This window comes from Apteryx mantelli, chromosome 2 (genome assembly GCF_036417845.1).
Source record: "Apteryx mantelli isolate bAptMan1 chromosome 2, bAptMan1.hap1, whole genome shotgun sequence".
NCBI classification, from domain to species: Eukaryota; Metazoa; Chordata; class Aves; order Apterygiformes; family Apterygidae; genus Apteryx; species Apteryx mantelli.
In genome coordinates this window covers 127,831,271-127,852,315 of record NC_089979.1, presented here as the reverse complement: position 1 = coordinate 127,852,315, position 21,045 = coordinate 127,831,271, and the positions used below count along the sequence as shown (strand labels likewise).

At 35.4% G+C, this 21,045-nt stretch overlaps 1 protein-coding gene across 6 annotated transcripts in view; it reads right to left on the bottom strand.

Annotated features, from left to right (window-relative positions):
- Positions 1-21,045, bottom strand: part of ZNF385D (zinc finger protein 385D) — a 445,449-nt gene that overhangs the window by 50,151 nt on the left and 374,253 nt on the right. For all 6 annotated transcript variants that reach the window (XM_067291510.1, XM_067291512.1, XM_067291513.1 and 3 more), the window contains one exon: positions 15,072-15,234. In XM_067291510.1, the coding sequence (XP_067147611.1) occupies positions 15,072-15,234 (163 nt within the window). The remainder of the gene's footprint in view (positions 1-15,071; positions 15,235-21,045) is intronic.

Genomic DNA, 21,045 nt, shown 5'->3' with positions numbered 1-21,045 from the left:
CATTGGAATTCCAGTCACAGATGGTTCTTCTAGTTTGTTATTGTCAGACAAAAAATGTAGCACAAAATGTGCATACAACAACAGTTTTAATCAGCTAATAGAAGTGGGTTAATTCCATTAATTTTCTCCCTTTGTTTAAAGTTAGCTAGAAACTGTTAAAATCTTACAAAATAAAATGACAGTGGGAGTAAGTCATGAAGCAAGCTTCACAATTGTGACAGAGAGCCACTAAGAACTTTGATTTGGAGCTAGACAAACTACTGGATAATTTAAAATGCAGCCCAATAAAATTTCAGTATTTGTGAACTGCTATCACAGTGAACAGCTTGAGGAATTCCCTGACTTAGTAAAATGCAAACTAATAAAGGAGAATCTCAAATTTTTGTACAGTCAAAGCACATTTGAAACTTTCTCAACAACAACAACAACAAAAGTGATGGTTAAAGTTTTCAGTAGTAGGCTGGGTAATTTTCTGTTAAATTTACCCAAATACATTAGTTCAGTACAATTATGTAGCTTGAATGTTCAGATAGACTGCTATTTACCTTTTAAACAATTCAGTGAGCCCTCTAATGGGCCCCTTGACTTCGACTCAAGAAGGCATTCAGATCTCTGCCAAAAATGCAACAAGGAGATGCAGTTGCTGTGCAAGTGGGGGCTGCCCCCCAACTCTGTCTCATCATGGGCACAATTCACCTTCTCACTCACTGCTGATCGGAGCGTGGAGCTGGGGAGCAGATATGATGCACAACTCATGATGCCACATGCACCACAAGCTGGCACACTACCCTGAGATAATAGCAGGAAAAATGGAACCGCTTTTAGTTCCTCTCTTCATCTTGGTAAATCCATGTCTGAGTATCTAGGCATCCAGGTAATAAGCTCCTGTACAAACGTGTATCAATTTAGCTACATTTGAATAAAAACAGCTACCTGACCTTTGTGTTTCCAGGAAAAAATTCTTGTAGATGGATTAGCATGGACAGATTTTCATGAGGGAAGTGTCAGTCATAAGCTCATTGCAAACAGTTATTGGGTTAAAAGTTCCCAAATCTTAGCAGTCTGAAATAAGAGAGCTGATTCACATTAGGAGATACTGCCATCCATGCCACCGCTCATGTATAACAGCCTTTTCTGAGTAGCACACTCATAGCTGCTGTGAGCATTATCATTCCCATGTACATACTAGAGGTTTCCCCACGCATAATCTATCAAATTGTGCTACTGACTTCACTTACGTTATTAATACTGTGTAGCGAAAAGGGACAGCTCAGAGACAGCACCCTCCTCCAAACAGCCCAAACCTTCACCCTGCCCTGCATCCAGCAGGGTAATGAGGAACTAGCAGTGTAACTAGGAATTAGGAGGAATCACATTCAGGAAAAGCGTGACACGATTGTTTGGCAAGATTTGCCATATATTTCAAGCTACCTGTGTATAGCCATCAATGGCTGCTGACATTTCCTTATACTTAAAAACAGGAAAAAAGGGGGCCCCATTCCCCATTGGGAAATGTCAGCTTATTAAGGGCAAATATTGCAAGCAAATTTGACTGCATGGTTGAAGTGGGCAATCTAATGATGCAACTTTCAGATGGATCTGCTAAGACGATGCTAGGAACTTGAGGCTATTAAACCAGCAGAGCAGAAAATGAACCAGAAATAGTAAAAAGTGAAATGTAGCAAAGGAAGGGATTAAAACTGTATGGCAGCTGTGTCAGGATTCCCATGATAAGGTGAATGAACTGAAGAGCTCATTTGAGTGCTCTAATGTAAAAAAACGGTCATTTGCAAGCAGAAATGAGATAATTTGAAATGTGTGATAAAAAAGTCTAACTTTTTAAAATTTGCATGCTCTGTAATATTAAGCTGCAAACATGGGTTACTAACAGTGTTGGCTATTGCCTCTGGGCAGATCTACTAGATTAAATTAGGAGATCCTTCTGAAACTCCTAAAATGCTTATTACACGGCTTAAAACTAATGACAGGTGGAGCAAGGAAGGTAAAAAGTACTGAGTTCTGAATGAAGTAAGTAAGGAGATAATGCTTATAAATATATGACTTGGGAATTGCAACATGAGTTTTAATTGTCTCAATTCAAATTCTAATAATGACAGGAAAAGAAAATACTAAAGCTAGCGTAAAAAAGAAATTATTCTTCCATACAAATAAAATATCTTTAATTATCTGAAGTCAATTTTTGGACATAATTAAGAGCACTAAGATAGGGTGCAGGAAGCTTTGCATCATAAAGGCTTTCTCTATCCAGACTGATCTATAACAACAATTATAATTTGCTAGGATTTTATTTATCAAGCACTATTCATATGTCCAGTCCTGTCGGAAACATAGAAAATATTATGACCTGGGGATGATATACTTCAAGAATCAATTCTTTAGCTCTGACAATCCATGTTGTTTGATAGAAGTCAAATGAACTAGTCTCATGTTTAAATTTAAGCACTAGCACATTTGCCACATGAAGGACTTCATTACAGATCATCCAAAATGTATAATATAGTAGCTGAAAATACAAAGTCTCCAGGCAGCAAAGATGTTTTTTCTAGAAGGAGTCAGGAAGATGAATTCTATACTTGAAGCCAGAAAATATAGATATTTTCAAGCCAGAAAAAAACACTTATGTCCACACTTTTCTCTGACCCACACACTGCATTGCCCAGAGGACTTTCATTAATTAATTCCTGAGTCAAATCTACTAGTTTTGATCAAATGGCTGGATGAGAATGCCACATGATATTTGGTAAGTATTATAATCCTTTTTACAGTGAAAAAGGTTGTGTCTTGTTTGTGGAATGAACCTGACCACTTTCAACTTGCAGTTTTTTGATATTGCCACACCTTCCAGGTACTAGAAGTGTTTTATTATTAGATTGCTGATTTCATGCAAGTTAATAGACTGTAATCAAAATACTGCTTAACATTCCCTTTGACAAAGTAAATATTGAAGTTGAATGCATCTACTTTATTAAGTCTTTTGCCATTCTTAAATCATTGTTAGATCTTCCCTGAGTTGATATTCTTTGCAATATTAGATAATTCATTTACAGTAATAAAAGAAACAAAAATCTTTTTATTCCTCCATCATCCTCAACAATGTATTTCATGAGGCTTTCTGGAAACATCACTAAAATATCAGCTACACATGAACCACTAGTTTATCATGTACTCCAAGTCTTTTTCAACCTTACATAAAGTCCCCCAATTTTTAAATACTTCCTTTATCCTTCTTTCCTGACAACATAACATTACATTTTGTTCTATTAAAAACATTTGATTGACTGAATCCCCAGCTTGCCAAGTGATTATATACTTACCTTCATTACTTACCCAAACCCCTGTTTTTCGTGCCATTTGCAAACTGTACATTTTTTTTTTACTTCCTTGCAGTTAACTGATGATGTAAAATTAGACTGGAGCTAGAATAAATTCCAAAAGGATTTCACTAGAATCTTTCTACATCAACTTGTAGCTCATGATTGCATTCCAAGGCCTATAATTATCAAGCTTAAATCCATTTATTGTGTTCTACATTCATTCTGTATCATTCCAATATCTTAGGTAACTTTTAACCTCTGCACTTTCCACAGCAGTACAAGGACATAGCATCAGCACTCTTATCCCTTACCAATCAAATATTTAATCTCATAAAAACAATTTTAGGTATGAAAGACTGATTTTCTATGAATTCATATTCATTGTCGTTAATTAATTAATCTCATTTATTTTATTATTCAAGTCTCCTGTCAACTGTTGCTTTATTTTTCCCAGAATTGATGTCAGGCTGATAGACCTATAATTACTTGAGTCATCCTGTTTACTGTTTGTGAAGACTGAAACAACATTCACTTTCTTCCAATCCTCTTCTTCCACAGTGTCTACAATGTACTGGAAGCCATAACAATTTATCCAGAAAGATCTTTATCTAATTCTCTTAAACCTTTCAGATGCAACTTATCCTGCTCTGTTGCCTAATTTAGTGCTTGTGGTTAAATACACTTAATGCTACCATTAGCATGAAAAGCATTTGATCATCGACATTATCACCAAGTTGATATGAATAAGTAAACTCTTTTTCTCCTTCCCAAACTGGATCTGTACATAGTTCTTTGGTTCCTGTTACTCTTAAAGGCATCTTTTTTACTTCTCTTGATGATCCTATATTTATTCTCGTATCCATTTGTTTCCCATAACAATATTCTGTAGTTCTTAGTTTCTCATTTACAATAATTGTTCTAGCTCCTTTGGTATTAATTAATTTGGCTATGGAAATGCCATAAAAAAGAGTTTTAATACTGGAATAATAATACATTATTATTAGTAGTAATAATACTAATACTTTAAGTGGAAGGTATATTTTAACAAAGGAATGGTAACAATGCATAACAATTATTTCACTTATTAGACTTCTCCAGCTGAGGTAGATAGCAAAGAAATCAGTGATTTGCTAGTACTTTAAATATGTTATGGAAAGATACAGAATACCAAATGGAAGATGAAATAAACATTGTTGCTGCAAAATATCTTAATATCTTAAGATGGATCTGAAGATTTCTTAGCATTCTTAAGGTAGTTTCGAGTAGTGCTTAGTTTTGACCTGGGTTTTTCTGAAAATGCTTACTATACACACATAAGAGGATAGTCTATTTCTAGGATAATAATTTCTGCTGTGCTGAGTTCTTGTAACATGAATGGCCAACGGAACGGACTGGATGAAACAAACTCCCCTATGTTTATTAATACATCTGCTCCAGCTCAGGTTGTCTTTACATGAGTCTGAAGTTTGCTCTAAAAGCCATCATACAGCAGTGGCTCCAAACATCTAGCATAGTACCTTTACTCATATTCTTAAATATACTCTCCTCCTTTCTTTGATTTAGGCATTGCAGGAATATGACATGCAAAAATAAATAAATAAACAATAAAGCAAATGCTAAAGAATCTCTGGAGATGAGGGCCCCTTAGCCTTAGAAATGTCACATATAAAAAAAAAAACAGTCCTCAAACACATAGCAAACAACTACTTTCTGTTTCTACATTGCCCAGTCAATCTGATGTCAGCTTGAAGAAAATGGATCACTTACATGAGGACCTACCTATTCTTCAGTTGCCCTCAAAGCAGAGCCTTCTCATTTGAAAAATTCCAAAATCTCAAAAACTGACCTCCTATCTGACAGTATAAGAGCAAGAGATTTCAGCTCTGTTCCAAATTAGTCCATAAACCAACAAAATAAACAATTACAGAGCAGTAAGGCTGCTAAACCTGTGGTTTTACAGTAAAAACTTGAAAGAGGGTCATGAAAATACTGCAACACCATGATTTCTCCTGAAATCCCAAAAGGTAGAATTGTGGAGCAGTCAGTCCCATCCTACTAGCTAGCTTCAATACCATTGAAAAAATAACAACAAAACACACAGTGAAGAATGAGTCATTAAGCAGATGCTTGCTGCTGTGTTCTTGTTCCATTTTATAGATCAGTGCTGATGAAAATAAAGATGTCTGATAAACTGAAAATTATTCCCCAGATTTGTAGTAGTTACAACCATGGGCATGCAGCAAACATGCTCACAATTTACCTGAGCCACTATGAAAGACCCAATTTATTAATTCAATACAAAATGATTTTCAGACTTATGAAAGTATTGTTAGTCCATTGCTAGTATTGGACTTTCATACTGATTCAACAGGCTGATACAGATGTGACTGACAGCAGTTTCTATCTGCAGGATTATTCAAGCATAAAATTGTTGTCAGGGCAATCCCAATCAAAAGCAGCTGGGTCCACAGAAAACACATGGTGTTCATATGACAAAATTCTCAGTGTAGATGCAAGCAAAGCAGGATTTTATTGCGCATTAATGATCAATTGAGGCGCACATAAATTACTATAATTTTTATATTGCCATTTAACTACACTCAGAAAGAAAGAAAAAGCCCTAGTTCTACATAAAAATCAAAAGAGAAGCTATTGTCTTCCAAATTACCATTGAGCTCTACTGCAAAATTGGTACAACAGTCTGTGGAATGCTGATAACATTTTGTGCTGCAGTTAGCTACAGATTGTCTAAGTAGGGAAAAGTCAAAGTATAGGTGATTTAAAGTGAAAAATGTAGCACAGCTGAATTTGACTGCTTTGGGCTGAATTTTCCAAGCATGCGATCAAGAGAACTGATGACTGTGTATCAGTAATCTCCAATTTCCAAGCAAATGACAACAGGATCTTGGATATATTATGAGAAGGTATCTTTCAGAGCAAAGTTTCCTTTAAAGTTTTTTCCTTCAAATAAAATTAAAAGAGAAAGAAAGAGATTTTCAGAATTGGGGGGTTAGGAAATGGGCAATGAAGTCCCATAGCTAGCTTGAAATCCACCTGTGTTGTGTCAATCACCAAGCAATTACTCCTCATTTATTATCTCACATTCACAACTTTGGAAGCCCCTACCCACAATATCTCAAGAAATGAGTTAGTATGAAGTAAAAATCCTTACAAATGCAAGCTTCAAGGTCATTGTTATATTTTGATCTGTACTAAAACATTTTTTGTAAAGGAAATCAATCTATATCCATGATCTCACAAGTCTAAATGTTGAATTAGCCTGCTAATCCTGCTGTGCCCTAAGCAATGCTGAAACGATCTGCTAAAGAAATTACATGTCTAAATGAGAGCACACTTCATGATATACTGAAGCATATGGGAAGAAAACAAAAACTAAGTTTTACAAACAGACTTCACTAAAGCGTCTTCTTAGATTAAAGATCTTTAACATAATAATTACATTTACAATGGTATCCACAGTCTAAGCTGTGTACCAGCAAATTGTACAGTGGGATCATACAGTAAATTATTTCTGCATCTGCTAGGAGATTTTGATTAGTATTAAATATTATGCTAAATTTTGAATACAAGCAGCATTCGTATCATCATTAGAAACAGAATTTCCTTCAGTTACAAAAGATCACAAGAAAACCTTCTATCCATGAAAATGCTAATAAATAGGCACTTTTAATTAAATATATGCTAATGTCATACATACAGCAGTTTGTCTTCAGCTTTCCTTAAGAAAGGAAAACTTAGTGTGGTTTGCCATTAAAAACAAAGGATTAAAGACATAATTCAAAGGGTAAACGATAAGATAGGGTCGCTGTGCCAAGCAGCACTGGAAATAATCCAATAATTCTTAATATATGGAAACCTTCATAAACTATAAAGCTTAGCCATTACTGAAACTGATGTATGTTTATAATAAAAAAGAAAATAAGCTCAAAAGCTAAATTTAAGGGAGATAAAATGAAAGTGGAGATAAAATGAAGGCTGAGATAAGAGGAAACTGATTTTCATTTTCAAATGGAAGTTCCTTTCCATTACAGGTTCTGGAACTGAACCAAGAACTACACAAATATATCTATATATACAGCTAGAGTATACATGGATTTGAATAAGTCACAGCAGAAAGGAAGCAAGGTGTGCCAATCCGCTATATTGGAGGAAACAACAGTCAATCACTGCTTCAAACAGAAAAGGGCAAATATTGAAACATACATACATACTTCACAAATACACATACATTCATATAGATATAATCAAGCAGTATTTGTTCACATGATTAAAGGAAACTGCTGCTGTACTACTCAGTTGTATCTGTTTCCCTTCTATGAAGATTTGTTTTCATTTGCATTAAGTTTGAAAAATTTTGCCTACAATTCACAGCAGAAGTTGTGAATTTTAAATAAAGCATTAAGAGCTGACTAATAGTAAAGAGTCTCTTGCATCCTTTCTAGAGACCTGAAGGAGACACAATCAATATTCTAACAGTGGACACTTATGTATGAGCTTGCTAAAAGAAAGATGAAATTAGTATTTTAATAGTAAACAATATATACTCCAGCAGCCTAATTTTATTAGAAAATAGGTTTTTCTCCAATACCAACAAAAATTAGAACAGAAAAAGGTTCATGCTTTTCAAAAAAATCAAGAAACTCTTCTCATCAATGGGAAATTCAAAAGCTACTCAAAAGTTTATTATAAATTTTCACTTAATAGTCAGAAACAGTACCATCTGATATATGACCATTCAGAATTATCTAATACAGTCCAAATTTTGCATGTCAAGTGTGAAATTCTTAAAGGGCAATTCATGATTCAGTAAAGAAAAAAATGAGAATCTGTGAAAAAAATTGGACACATTGAAAGAAAGGGCAATTTGGTCACTGAGGCTGGAATGTGTCTCTGCTAACTTTAAGTATCCGCAGTGTAGCAGTCTACACCTGACCTTGTCAGCACAGGCTTTCTTGATAATCAAGTGGAGAGATATACTCTCTTTTAGGGGCTTCTTCATTCATTTGATCTATTTTAGATAGGTATTTTAGACTGAGATTAACTGAGCCCTAGACTCTATTGACAAGATTTCCACTCACAATCTCACAATAAGGGGAAGCCAGAGCAAATAGTGTCAACATACATGTTTACACCGGTCGTCAAAAAAATTCCAAACAGGCTCTCAATGAATATTATGTTTAATAATCACTGCCCTCCTCTCCTTTATATATTCCAAAAAAAACCCCAAAAAACAAAAACACAAAAGGACAAATGAACAATCTAAGCAATTCAGTAAACTTCATTCTATTAAAACCCATTTTGCATTTGATGCTGAGTTTTCTATTTCAGTACTGGCATTAGGTATGCTGCATATTGAGCAACATAATATCCCCACTCCCTGGTATCTACAGACCAGCTTCAGCTTCAGTGTGAGCTCCAGTAAGACAATGGATCTTCTTTAGCTTTTACCCCCAGTATCTCCCAGAAGCACAGTTAAAGGTTGCATGTGTGATAAAATGCACTATAAAATTATTAAAAAGCACAATACAAAAAGACAATGGAGTATATAACAGAGCATGAAGTAAATGTAAAAAGAATAAAACGGTTCTGAAAATAACAGCTCTGAAAATAAAGCTGAATTTGTCATGCATTTTTGCAGTAAGACAAAGAAACAATTTAAAATGCAAGAGAAAGAGCTTTGCACTTCAGTCAGGTCCCATCAATGATCTTTTTCATATTTTAATTGCATGTAAAATACATTTTATGACAGTAATGCATATTACATAAATTCAGTGTGATTTGCCTGATGGGAACCAGTGCAAACCTATTAAAGCCATGCATTAGCAGAATGTAGAGATCTGGATAGGTCTTACTCATTTCTATTTTAGTTCCCTTATTTTCTTAGAGTTTATTCTTTTTCTTTAGTTTCTTCATTCTTATTTTTACAAAAACACCAAAGGATAATAGAAAAAATGGCTGGCTGAACTGCTGTGCCCAAAGAGTTTTGATCAGTGGCACCAAGTCCAGCTGGAGGCCAGTCACTAGTGGTATCTCCCAGGGGTTGATACTGGGGCCAACACTGTTTAACCTCTTCATTAATGATCTGGATGATGGGACACAGTGAACTCTCAACAGGCTTGAAGATGATAAAAAATTGGGAGGAGTGGCTGATATGCCAGAGGGCTGTCCTGCCATTCAGAGGGATCTCAACAGGCTGGAGAAATGGGCAGAGAGGAACCTCACAAAGTTCAGTAAAGGGAAATGCGGAGACCCACACCTGGAGAGAAATAACCCCATGCACCAGTACACGCTGGAGGCTGACTGCCTGGAAAGCAGCTTTGCAGAAAAGGACCTCGGGGTCCTGGTGGACAAGTTAAACGTGAGCCAGGAATGTGCCTTTGCAGCAAAGAAGGCTGACAGTATCCTGGGCTACATTAGAAACAGTACTGCCAGCAGGTCGAGGTAGGTGATCCTTCCCCTCTGCTCAACACTGATGAGGCCACATCTGGAATGCTCTGTCCAGTGCTGGAGTCTCCAGGACAAGAAAGACATGGATATACTGGAGCAAGTCCAGTGAAGGGCTACTAAGATGATTAAGGGACTGGAGTATCTGACATACCAGGAGAGGCTGAGAGAGCAGGGACTGTTCAGCCTGGAGGAGGCTTGGGGGGATCTTATCAATGTGGATAAATACCTCATGGGGGGGGGGGGTAAAGAAGACAGAACCAGACTCTTCTCCGTAGTGCCCAGAGAAAGGACAAGATGCAATGGGCACAAGCTGAAATACAGGAAATTCCACTTAAACATAAGAAAAAACTTTTTTACTGTAAGGATGGCCAAACACTGGAACAGCCTGCCCAAAGGGGTTGTGAAGATGCTCAAAGTCCAAATGGACAAGGTCCTGAAAGTCCATTTAAGAATTATCACAGCTGGACTGAAATCATTTGTTATTTCAGGAGCAAGTCTCATCTGCTGACCAGCAATATCCTAACATTTTTGTGATAAAAAGAGAGAGAGAAAAAAAAAAAGGACTGGAAAGGGGTAGCTCACCTAAAATTTTCCCACTTCCCCAAGAAATCAAGGTTTGTTTGTTTACAGGCTGATAAAAGCTTGCTGATATCATCTGTTCCAACCCATCCCCAAAATTTTAGGGCCTCTTGATGCCTTTCATGCTATATAATACTTATTTTCCTATCTTCTTCCTGATCCTAGTTTTTCGCTTTAGATTGTGACATAAATTTGAATTTTTCCTTTCAGTACCTCCAAGCCCAAAAACATGAGTACCAACCTCCCCCTGCTCTAATTTCTCTGAGGAGTGTTACAGCACAGACGTATAAGCAGAGAATAATTTTCAAACATGCCAGTGAAAGGCAAGTAAGACAACTTTATGCTTTATCCCATGTTGTTGCACACACATACTTACAATATCTGGAAAAAACCCTCCTCCTTCACCTTCTAATCCATCCTTCAGGGTTTTCATTTCCTGTGATGTCTTTATCACTTGAACATGGTTATACTACTGCTCTTTTAAAACACCTTTCTAATTACAATAACAGTGTCTGTCTCCATAAGTTGTCTCTCATCTTGTGTGGAGACTGTAAGCTCCTTAGGATAGTGGCTAGTATTTTGTTTTCTCATAGCAGATGAGTCTCTTAGTCATTAAGGCTGTACTAACTATAACTAGTCTCTGTGCCTTGGTACATGCTTTTTTGTTCATTACATTTTTCTCTGTTTTTAAGAACTGCTCATTGCATTTAAGTACACAGAATTTAAGACATACTGTATAACATTCAAAAACAACATTAAAGACTTTGCCCTAGAGATGTCTGCCAATGACTTTTTTCCCCCTCTAGTCTATTTGCTCTTCTTCATTGACAGCAAATGATGATCTAATTTATGCTGAATTCTCTGCTGAATTAAAAAAAAAACAAGCAAACAAACCCAGTCCCAAATCTTCAGGATCAAATCCACAATAATGTGCTTAGGAAAAGTCATTTTTAGCTCCAAACATCTTCTGAGAAGATCAATATTTAGACATATACAATAACTATGTGTACATATACATTTTACGTGGATATGCATCTTGGACACTCTAGATCCAGAAAAATCAAAGTGCAGGACAATGACTTTAGTGGACAGGACATACAGTTATTATGGCAGAAAACAGTCTATCTAAATATATTCTGAAAGGTATCTAAAGCATCTATCCTTACAGCCAAAGTTAAATTGCAAAGCATCTTTATGAGGAAAATATACCTTAGAGAAAGGTGACCCAGTTCTACCAAAGCTACCTTTAACAACTTTATATCAGGAAATAAGTATGCAGGTATGTTAGTATATGGTGGAAATACACATTTTTATTAACACTCTGAACTGGAGAAGCAGGAAATACTGAAAGCTGGCTTGTATACTATCATAAAGAGGGCTTCTCTTTGGAAAGGTCATGCTTCCTTTTTTCTGTCCTGAGCGACTATAGATACCACACAGAAAGGACAGATACAGATGAAAAGAAAATGTTAAATGAACCAACCGGTAACAAAATTCCAAAATGTTGAGAATGATATCTTCCATTCTGCAACAGACAATATAACTCCTCACGATACTTCATTCCTCCAAAGATTTCTTAAGGCAATTAGTTCAAACCTTTTAATGACTTTAAAGGTTGTTTAGAGGGGTAAAAAAAATAGTGACCTTCACAGAATGAGCAAAATGACCCCATATTTCACATTTTCTCCTTAACACATACAGTTTAACCACCAGGAATTATTATCCAAGGTTTTAAGGAGTCTGACTACATTGAGGGTTGCACAGTCTCCATTATTTATTGCAATAACAAATGCAGGAACCACAGCTAGCACAATACTTTCAGAATAAGCAATATAATAAATTGCTGCTTTAGCTCTAGCATCAAGTTGTGTATTGGGTGGTCTTTTTCATAATCTTTATTGCATGGCACTGCAGATTTCCTGATGACATTTTGTTTGCTGGAGCTGCTAAGGGTATGCAGAACCAGCAAGCTGAAATCCTGCCCAATGTTCTGTGACTGACATGTAATCCACCATTTAACCACTGTTGTACATGATGAATTGGAGGTGATATGAACAAGACCTTATTCTCAGCCTGTTTGGGATCACATATTAATCTTCAGCCCACAGCTTTAAAATACTGTAGAAAAAGCTTCTTTCCAAATCACATGTTCAGGGAATTAGTAACAAAACTTACTTCTGAATGGTTAATTAACAGTTAATTAATGAATTATATTCATTAGCACAGCTTTTCCCTCAGAACAATGTATTACTACCAGAATATATATGTGCAATCATTTCCATAAAACCACAGAGTGTGGTATATTCTGATGTTATTCTGGTTTTCAGAAAACATTTTGCTTTTAAAAGTTCTAGCAAGTACATGTAAGATAGAGAACAACTGAAAAGGAAAGGAAAACAATTTGATTTATGAGATTTATGAGGATTTTTAACTTGTCAACTTTGGCAGATAATTTCAGCCTTTTGGCTACCCAAAATTTTTTTGCTTGTCTGGTTAGCTGGTTGTTTTTTTGGCTATACAAACATGCTCGCTTCTACAAAAGATATTTTACACCAAGGATGCTATTTTACTGCAAGTCACATCAGTGCTGACCTGAAATAACTGTATTTGTGTTTAGATAGAACTAGCTGCCTTTTTTTGAATGCCACCAGTTGAATAGGGCTCTCAGAACTTTGGGAAACTGTCAGAATTTTGGCTGTTGGTCAATTAAGCTTAATGTTTCCTGTAGCATTTTTTTTTTTTTTTTTTTTTTTTTTTTTTTGAGGGTGAGGTGGGTATTGGGACCATAATAAAATCCCTGTGAAGAGAGTCTCTCTTAGCAGAGAAAAATTTAGAATGTCATTCAGGTCAGTATTTATAACATAGAATACATACATATATGTATATATGCACATTATATAGATATTTTTACACACACACACACACACAAACACACACACATATGCATACACACATTTTATAAAATTAAACCAGTAAACTGTAAACCATGTGTAAAGCTGAGGAAACTCCTGCAGAGGCCATTGCTTTTGTGGGCAACTAGTTTTCTGATGTTTTCTTACTTATGCTGATATAAATATTGATTTGTATTGCTGACCTTAGATACACGACAGTTCATGTACCTTGTCAGGGATCTAATTCAAAGCCTGATGGAAAGACTTAGACTGATTTTAAGGCATCTTGGATCATCCTCTAAACTTATACAGCATAAGAAAAAAGTTTTTTAATAATACATTTTGAAGCTTAAAAATATCTCCCTCTTTTCTTAAGTAATCTTCTCTAGCCAGTAGATCATAATTTTACAAGCAATAACTCACTCTTCCATACAACATTCCTCTCACTGCTGTGAACATGTCAACAGGTAAGAGCAGAAGAAACTTTTGAAAGTATTTACATGTTTATAGACATATATATTTTTATAAATAACTCCTGACAATTCTCATCCTTCTTCCCATTCTCCCATGCTTCATCTCTTTCACCATCAGAAACAAAAGCACTTGGACTATTTTCAGGAGTACTTTTTGTAACAAATACAAAAATATTGTAACAATTGATTGCTTTCTAAAGCAATCCTATTATTGTTAGGACCTAAATCTCCACAAAAATATATGTTGCCTATAATAAAGGGCTATAACAGATTCTATAGAGAGAGACATATAGGTATCTGTCTATAAGATAGCAAAAATGTATCTTAAAGAAAGTTCTACATATATCTATAAGGCTTTTTTTGTTATAATATAATTAGTAATTGCAATTCTATTTACAGTACTAAACTTACTGAATCAGAAGAACTGGTTCCAAATGAGCAGCTTTCAGGATCAGTAGAAAGGTCTCTGCTTTTTCACACCTTTAGCTTTTTTGCTGTTGCTGTTTTTGGCTTGTTTGGGGGAAGGTGGGGGTGATTATGACTAAATATGCAAGCTCTATATCTTCATACAGAGAATCAGAAGAGCAATCATATCTTGTGACTTACTACAACACCTTTCTATGAACTTACAACCTTTCTTTGAAATTCCCAGTTCAAAAGCCACACATTTAAAATGACAGGTTAATCAAATCCTGTTGACTTCACCAAATACTCACATAGATTTTATTTGCAAAGAAATACCCTTTACCCATACAATAATTTAAAGGTTATGATTTCAGTCTGAAGACTCATTTAAGTAGAATAACTGGCATTGATAACACTTACCTGATTATGTGGAGTAGAGGTTAAACAGCTATTTTCCAGCTCAAAACCATGCGATAGCCATTTTAAAAAAATAATGCAATGCTTGAAATTTATGAAAATTAGGCTTTTACTGACAATGCTTTTGTAAGAGGCTTCTACAAATAATTAGTGCAATTTGCTGCATTGTTTGTGGTTAAAAGAAATTTGCCATGTGTAATTATTTATACAGAGATGCTGCATATAGACTACAAGGTTTAGATCAGTTGATATTTAATAGTTCAGCTGCTATAAAAATTAATCAAGTCACAAGTATTGCATTCTATCCTAAAAGAATGACAAGCCTCTTTTCACAAAGAAATCGGTTACATGACTCTCTTACTCTCACCAGTGTTTTGAAAGGAATAAAAAAAACAATATTGCACAGAAAGATGGATCAAGCATGAATCAATGTGGCAAGCACATAACCAAACTGACATGGAGTTAAACAAGAAAAAAAAAACCAACAAAGTTTATCGCTTAACCTGTTTTGTCAGAGCTGGTATTGATGGTATTGGTAGTGATGGAAGTGAAGGTAGTCTTTGCGCTGTCCTTGGTAGTAACAGATTTCTGCTTATTTTTCATGGCTTCCAGTGCTTTGAGCTTCTTGGCATGTTTAGTGCCTTTGTAGTGGGCCGCAGCCTGGCTCTACAAAGGAGAACAAAATGAACCATGCAATCAGGCTCATTTCTAAACTGGCATTCTCTGTATTAGTACAAATACAGACTACCTTTCAATAATGGGTACCATTCACATTATCCAAGTAGTGACCAAACTGAAAATTATATTTAGAATGATGCTTAGAAAACAATGGAAAAAATAATCAAGCAACCCCAATTTGAAAGCTACAGTATATCACTGTATAACAGTATATTACTCTCAGACCAAAATAATGTTGCTTTATTCTACTATGCTTAAAATATATTTCTTTATTAGTTCTTCTATTAAGAACTTTTCACTTTTGCATTAAAAAAAAAAATCTCAGGCAACAGGGAGGAAAGCACTCTCCTCCCAGTAGTTTTGCAGTTATCCAGTTTCTATTACTAATTACAGATTTTGCCAAAGTTTCCTTCAAAGAATAGTTTGCCTTCAGCAATAGTATCAAGGTTCTTAGACAGAAAGCAAAGACTGACAGTAAAAACAAAACAAAACAAACCCAAAGTCACCTAAACCCAAACAAAAAAGTAAAATATAAAGCAAGCCCCTAAAAGCTCATCACCAAAGATACAACTGAATTGTGAGGTAGACATGCAATCATCCGGCTTTTAGAAAAAGGATTATTTAGTCCACCTCCTACAAAAGATGGTGTTTGAAATTCAAAGCAAGGATCATTCTTTCAAAGGAGGAACCTCAGACAAACCCCGTCATAGTGCTGAATGTATTTTGGCTACTTGACACAAATGAGCTAGAATAGATATGTGTGTTGCTACTGAGATTTATGTACTACACTGAACATATCTTTATTATTCTAAGAGTTAATAGCAACATTTCTTCATTTAATTTATGTTGCAAGTATATTTTAAGAATGATATCTGAAGTATAAGATTACACTTTATACAAAAAAATCTAGAATTAACATGGATATTCAGAGGTTAGTTTCTCCAATTATTTAAGCTCTTATGTGGAAGACAGTCTTCCATTTAATAAATGAATAACCTGACACATTCCTTATATTTCTACTGCTGAACTTGAAACTTTATTGAAATCAACTCTTTTCTTAGTTTGCAAAGATTATTACGTCTCTAAGAAAATACTCAGAATTTAACTATTAGAGAACTGAACAAATAAAAGAGCAGCTATGCTGTGTCAGCCCAAGAACCCACCAAAGTCAGGATTTTGTTTCTGGCATGAAATAATAGCAGACTGATACAGAGAGCATATAAGGTAATTACTTTCTACTGTGGAATCAGAAGAAGAAGCAAACACATAAGGAATTTAGTGGCTACTTACTCAAAGGATCAGAGGGAAAAATGACACAGTCACTCGATTCATTAAGCCACTTGTGCAGGTAGAAGACTCCTGCATGTTCTGGCATCTGTTAGTCATTAGACCTGTATTTAATGTTGCCCTATGCTGGATATTAGGGAGAGGAAATTCTAGGAAATATCACAGTAAGAGTGTATATTAATTAGTCTTGAGATTCATGGCTTTCAGCATTCACGAAAAGTCATGATTCCTTATAAATGCCTGAGATTTGAGAAGCTCAAGGTGAGGAGAAGTGAGAGACTTTATCTGAACCAATAAATACATATATGTATATGTGTACACATAGACAGATATACACACACACTCATTATATATTTAGATGCATCATTCAGTTTGGTTGAAAAGCCCATTTCTGTGTCCATAAAATAACGTAAATGTTGTAGTTGGTACCCTTATTGAAAGAACACTGGACAGTGAAGATTTTAATTAGAAACAACTTGAACAGAAACAGCACAATCATGCACCTTTTACAATTCCCAACACATAACATCAAGAGACATACTGTAAGCCAAATACAAACAGTCAAGAGATGTTAATTATTGTTAAACTAAAAGACCAGTGCCAAGTTACAATGATGCATTAAAAATGACATTATACAGTACATTCTTATGTCATGGTCATGTCAATGTTATTTTTACAGTTTATAGTCAAATTTAATTATCAGTCAGCTCCAGATTCTTACTGCACTTGTTTTCCCTAACTAATAGTGTCATTCCTCAGATATAAGAAAGGTAGCCAGAGTATGATCCTTAACACTGGATTATTAATGTTGGTATTAGTTTGATACACAATAAACTTTCTTCAAAGATTTCTCGGCAGAGCACCCCGGATTTATATCTCTGGCATCCACAGTTCTCTTGCCTCCAAATTCTCATGGTTACAGCTCCACAAATCTCGATTCAAGCAGTGCTGGATGCACAAGGAATACACAATGAGGCCCTGTGTAGAAATCTGTGACCTTTTCAGTGTTCTGAAATATATAAAATGAAATTGCTCCAAAGCAGAAACACATTGCTTAAATTTACAATGGCTGCTATGTAGCATTGTCCATTACTCATTTCCCACAGAGCACTGCCAGTTTACCCAGTCTCTACTTAGAGAAATTCTTTATGCCTTTGTTATTTCAGAATTTAAATCTCCATTCTCTGTGGGAATATGAAGCCATCTGAGCTTGTTTCAAGATAACTGTAGCTGGCAGGTTAATGGTAGTTCTATGTGGGAGCAGACAGATTGCTCCTAAGCATTTAACCAGCTCCAAATTAGCTTACACTGAACTTTTACAATTGAACTGGAACTCTAAAGAAAAGAAATTGTCATTGTCTTTCCTTGCAAAAATAGGATGGAGGAAATGGAAAAATATTTATAAATGTCTTTTCAGCATGGCAACATAAAGTATGATACTATCACCTCACTGAATCATATATTACAGCCCTAAGAGAACCAAAATAAGACTCACTACTTAAACGGCATTTACTTGCAGCTTAAATACAAGCTAAGATCATAAAATGCAATTATTCCTGATTTTCATGCAGAATTGCAAGAAACAGAGAAAGAGGAAGAGCAAAAGAGAAGTTAGTCCTAGCTTTTGGAGGAGACCATGATGCAGACCTGTGTGAAGAGACTGTACCTTGTCACAGAGGTAGGAAAGGGTGTCCTTCTGGAATACTTCTTAGTTCAACAGTTGCAAAAAACAAAGGTGTGTGTGTATATATATATATTTATATACACATGAATATAGCTTATCAAGCTGTGCTACAAATGTCCAAGCTATGAGCTACTGGATCTACTGAAGCCAATGAGAATCAAGAGAAGATTTTCCTTTCCATGTGTTGTGAAGGAGTATGGACTTTTATAATTGCTCATCTTTATGGAAGCCAGGATCCTTTGAGAAACAACCATTCCACCTAAAGATGTTCTATCAAATGGCAGAGATTCAGGACAATCCTACAGGAAAACACTCCCTATTACTAGAGAATACTTTGTAATCATGTTCAATCAGCTATCCTAAAAACCCTCTAATATTAAATCCTGCTTCTTTTTAACATTATAAAGAACATCCTAAAAGAATATGATAAGAAAGAGAGTACTTTCTTCTTTCATCATAGTTTCCAGGTTTTCTTCTCACATCCATAGTTTCCAGCATCACCCTAGTGCTGTGAAGCTGAGCCACTGCCAATTAACGTGTGACCCAGTCAGTGAAGAAGCACGAGACAGAAGACAAATAATGCTAGTGCAACATTACAGTGAACTTTAAGAAATTATATCCAAGAAATTATATATTATTTTTGAAAAACATGTCTAATAAGAAAAAAGAAAAAAGATGATACCTTGTATCTGAAGCTGAAAACCCATGGATTCTTAATTAAACTTTGAGGACTGATTTTGCAAATTACATGTAGACAAACTGACTATCTATGAGATTTACTTCAAGACCAGGGAAATTGCAAGATGTCTAAATGGAAAAATCATTTTTCGCTGTTATTTGTAAAGACGTCCTGCCTATTTCAGCAGTACAGGTCAGTTCAAGCATCTCCTTTGCAAAGCAAGTAATTTCTCCTGTTTCTGTGTCTTTGTCTTGATTAATTAGGAACTTTCCTATTCACTGTATTTTCTAAACTTGCCCAAATTGACACTCTATATATATATATGTATTTGCCTATATAAACATTTTTAATATATAAAGACACACATGTATATAGAAGAGAAAAAAAAAATCTATATGCAGTTTGTATAGTTACTCCAGAGAACAGTTAGAAATAACAGCCACAGTGTTAAAACTCAGCTGTATTTTGTTTGCTTAAGTGCAATGTTGTACCACAGTTACCATAAGGACATCACATTACCAGGCAAATTGCAATGTGTAAAATATGATAGGAAAGCTATGAAATATTTTAAACAATTCAGACACAGTATTCCCTTACAATTATAGTCATCATCTATATGGCAGTCTTCCAGAGAAGTATGTCAGACTACATGAAGGTACTTCAGTGAATCATATCTCTTCTCACTTATGTTCTTTAGGCATTCGTCCAACAAAAACATCATATCTAATTTTGTGCATTGAGACAAAAAAGGGTCTCCTCCTATTCTCAGATGCTCTCCACCTCAGCAGCACTGCATCTTCTATCCTTTCTATCTCCCTCTTGGTTTATCTGATATTATCAATCTTCTCAGAGATTGTTTTCCTTCTTTATTCATTCCTTGTAGGCAATCCCTTCCTAATGAAATCTAACTCAAAGAAAATAAATTTTTAAACAGTGTAGTCAATATGTTCCACTGATTCTTCCTCACAAAAGTTCAGTCCAGTTGTTCTGCACTGCATCTTTCACATCTTGCACTATACTTTGAAAGCTCTCCATAATGCAGTGATCTGTTTCCATGTCGTCATCTGGCCAATTAGTATTAAGGCTGCTTCCTCAGAAAGCCCCAAACAAAGGCTGAAGGAGATGAAAAGTCTTTTTTTTGTCATTCTGAGATTCCAGTAGCCCATGTCATATTGTTGTTTTTACCAGTTACTGGATGCTACCACCACCTCTGCTGTCACTCGCAGTACAATGGTAGCAATTTTGGCTCATACATCAGCAACTGATGTCAGGATCTTCCAGAGTAAAAAGTATATGCCATAGCTGTAAAAACAAAAAATGAGTTTCCCTGCTCAAACTAATACCATCAATGAGCTGGGAACACAGGGGAAGCAATAACAGACAACTGTATGAGACAAGAGGGACTTCTGTCCTTTGGTGTAGTGAGGGAAATCACTTATGCTATGCCTGTGCTACCTGTTGTTTTAATCTCTGAGTGTGTATTATCTTCCTGAAGTTGGGCTATATGCCAGTAAGTACTTCAAATACAACTTTAAAGGTGTTCTGAGCACACAAGAAACTGATTAAAATCAGAAAACCTCTCATTTTTGGAAGAAATCATATTGAGATAAGGGTTTTTTTGCAATGACTTCAAACTGGCCAGTCCAGATTGACAGTCGTTGATTGACAGCCATTCAGTGATAACAGCATGGAGCTCAGGGACGATCGCAATAGGCTGCAGTTGAGACACGTGTACAGTAACAGTGCATGCTAGGTATATAGCACATGTAAGTATCTTCTTAGATTGACAGTTCATTTGGTTCTTCAGTTTCAATAGTACCAATTTCCATATGGCTTCCACAGTTTTACTGCTCAGTGCAGTCCATGAGAATAATAATATAATTAAAAATATATATATAAAATAATATACATAAAATATATAAATAATATATATAATTTATATATTATATAATAATACAATTTATATAATAACATAAAATAAATGCTTTAAGTGCCTATAGCAATAACTGTGAAATGCATGATATTACCTCAGAGCAGAAAATCTATTTACTATTTTTGCCTTCTGCAGGACCCATTTTGCAACAGGGTTTCCAGGGGCAATTAAGTCAATGGGCTTTGAGCAGAACCATGAATAGTTGCTGCATCAAGG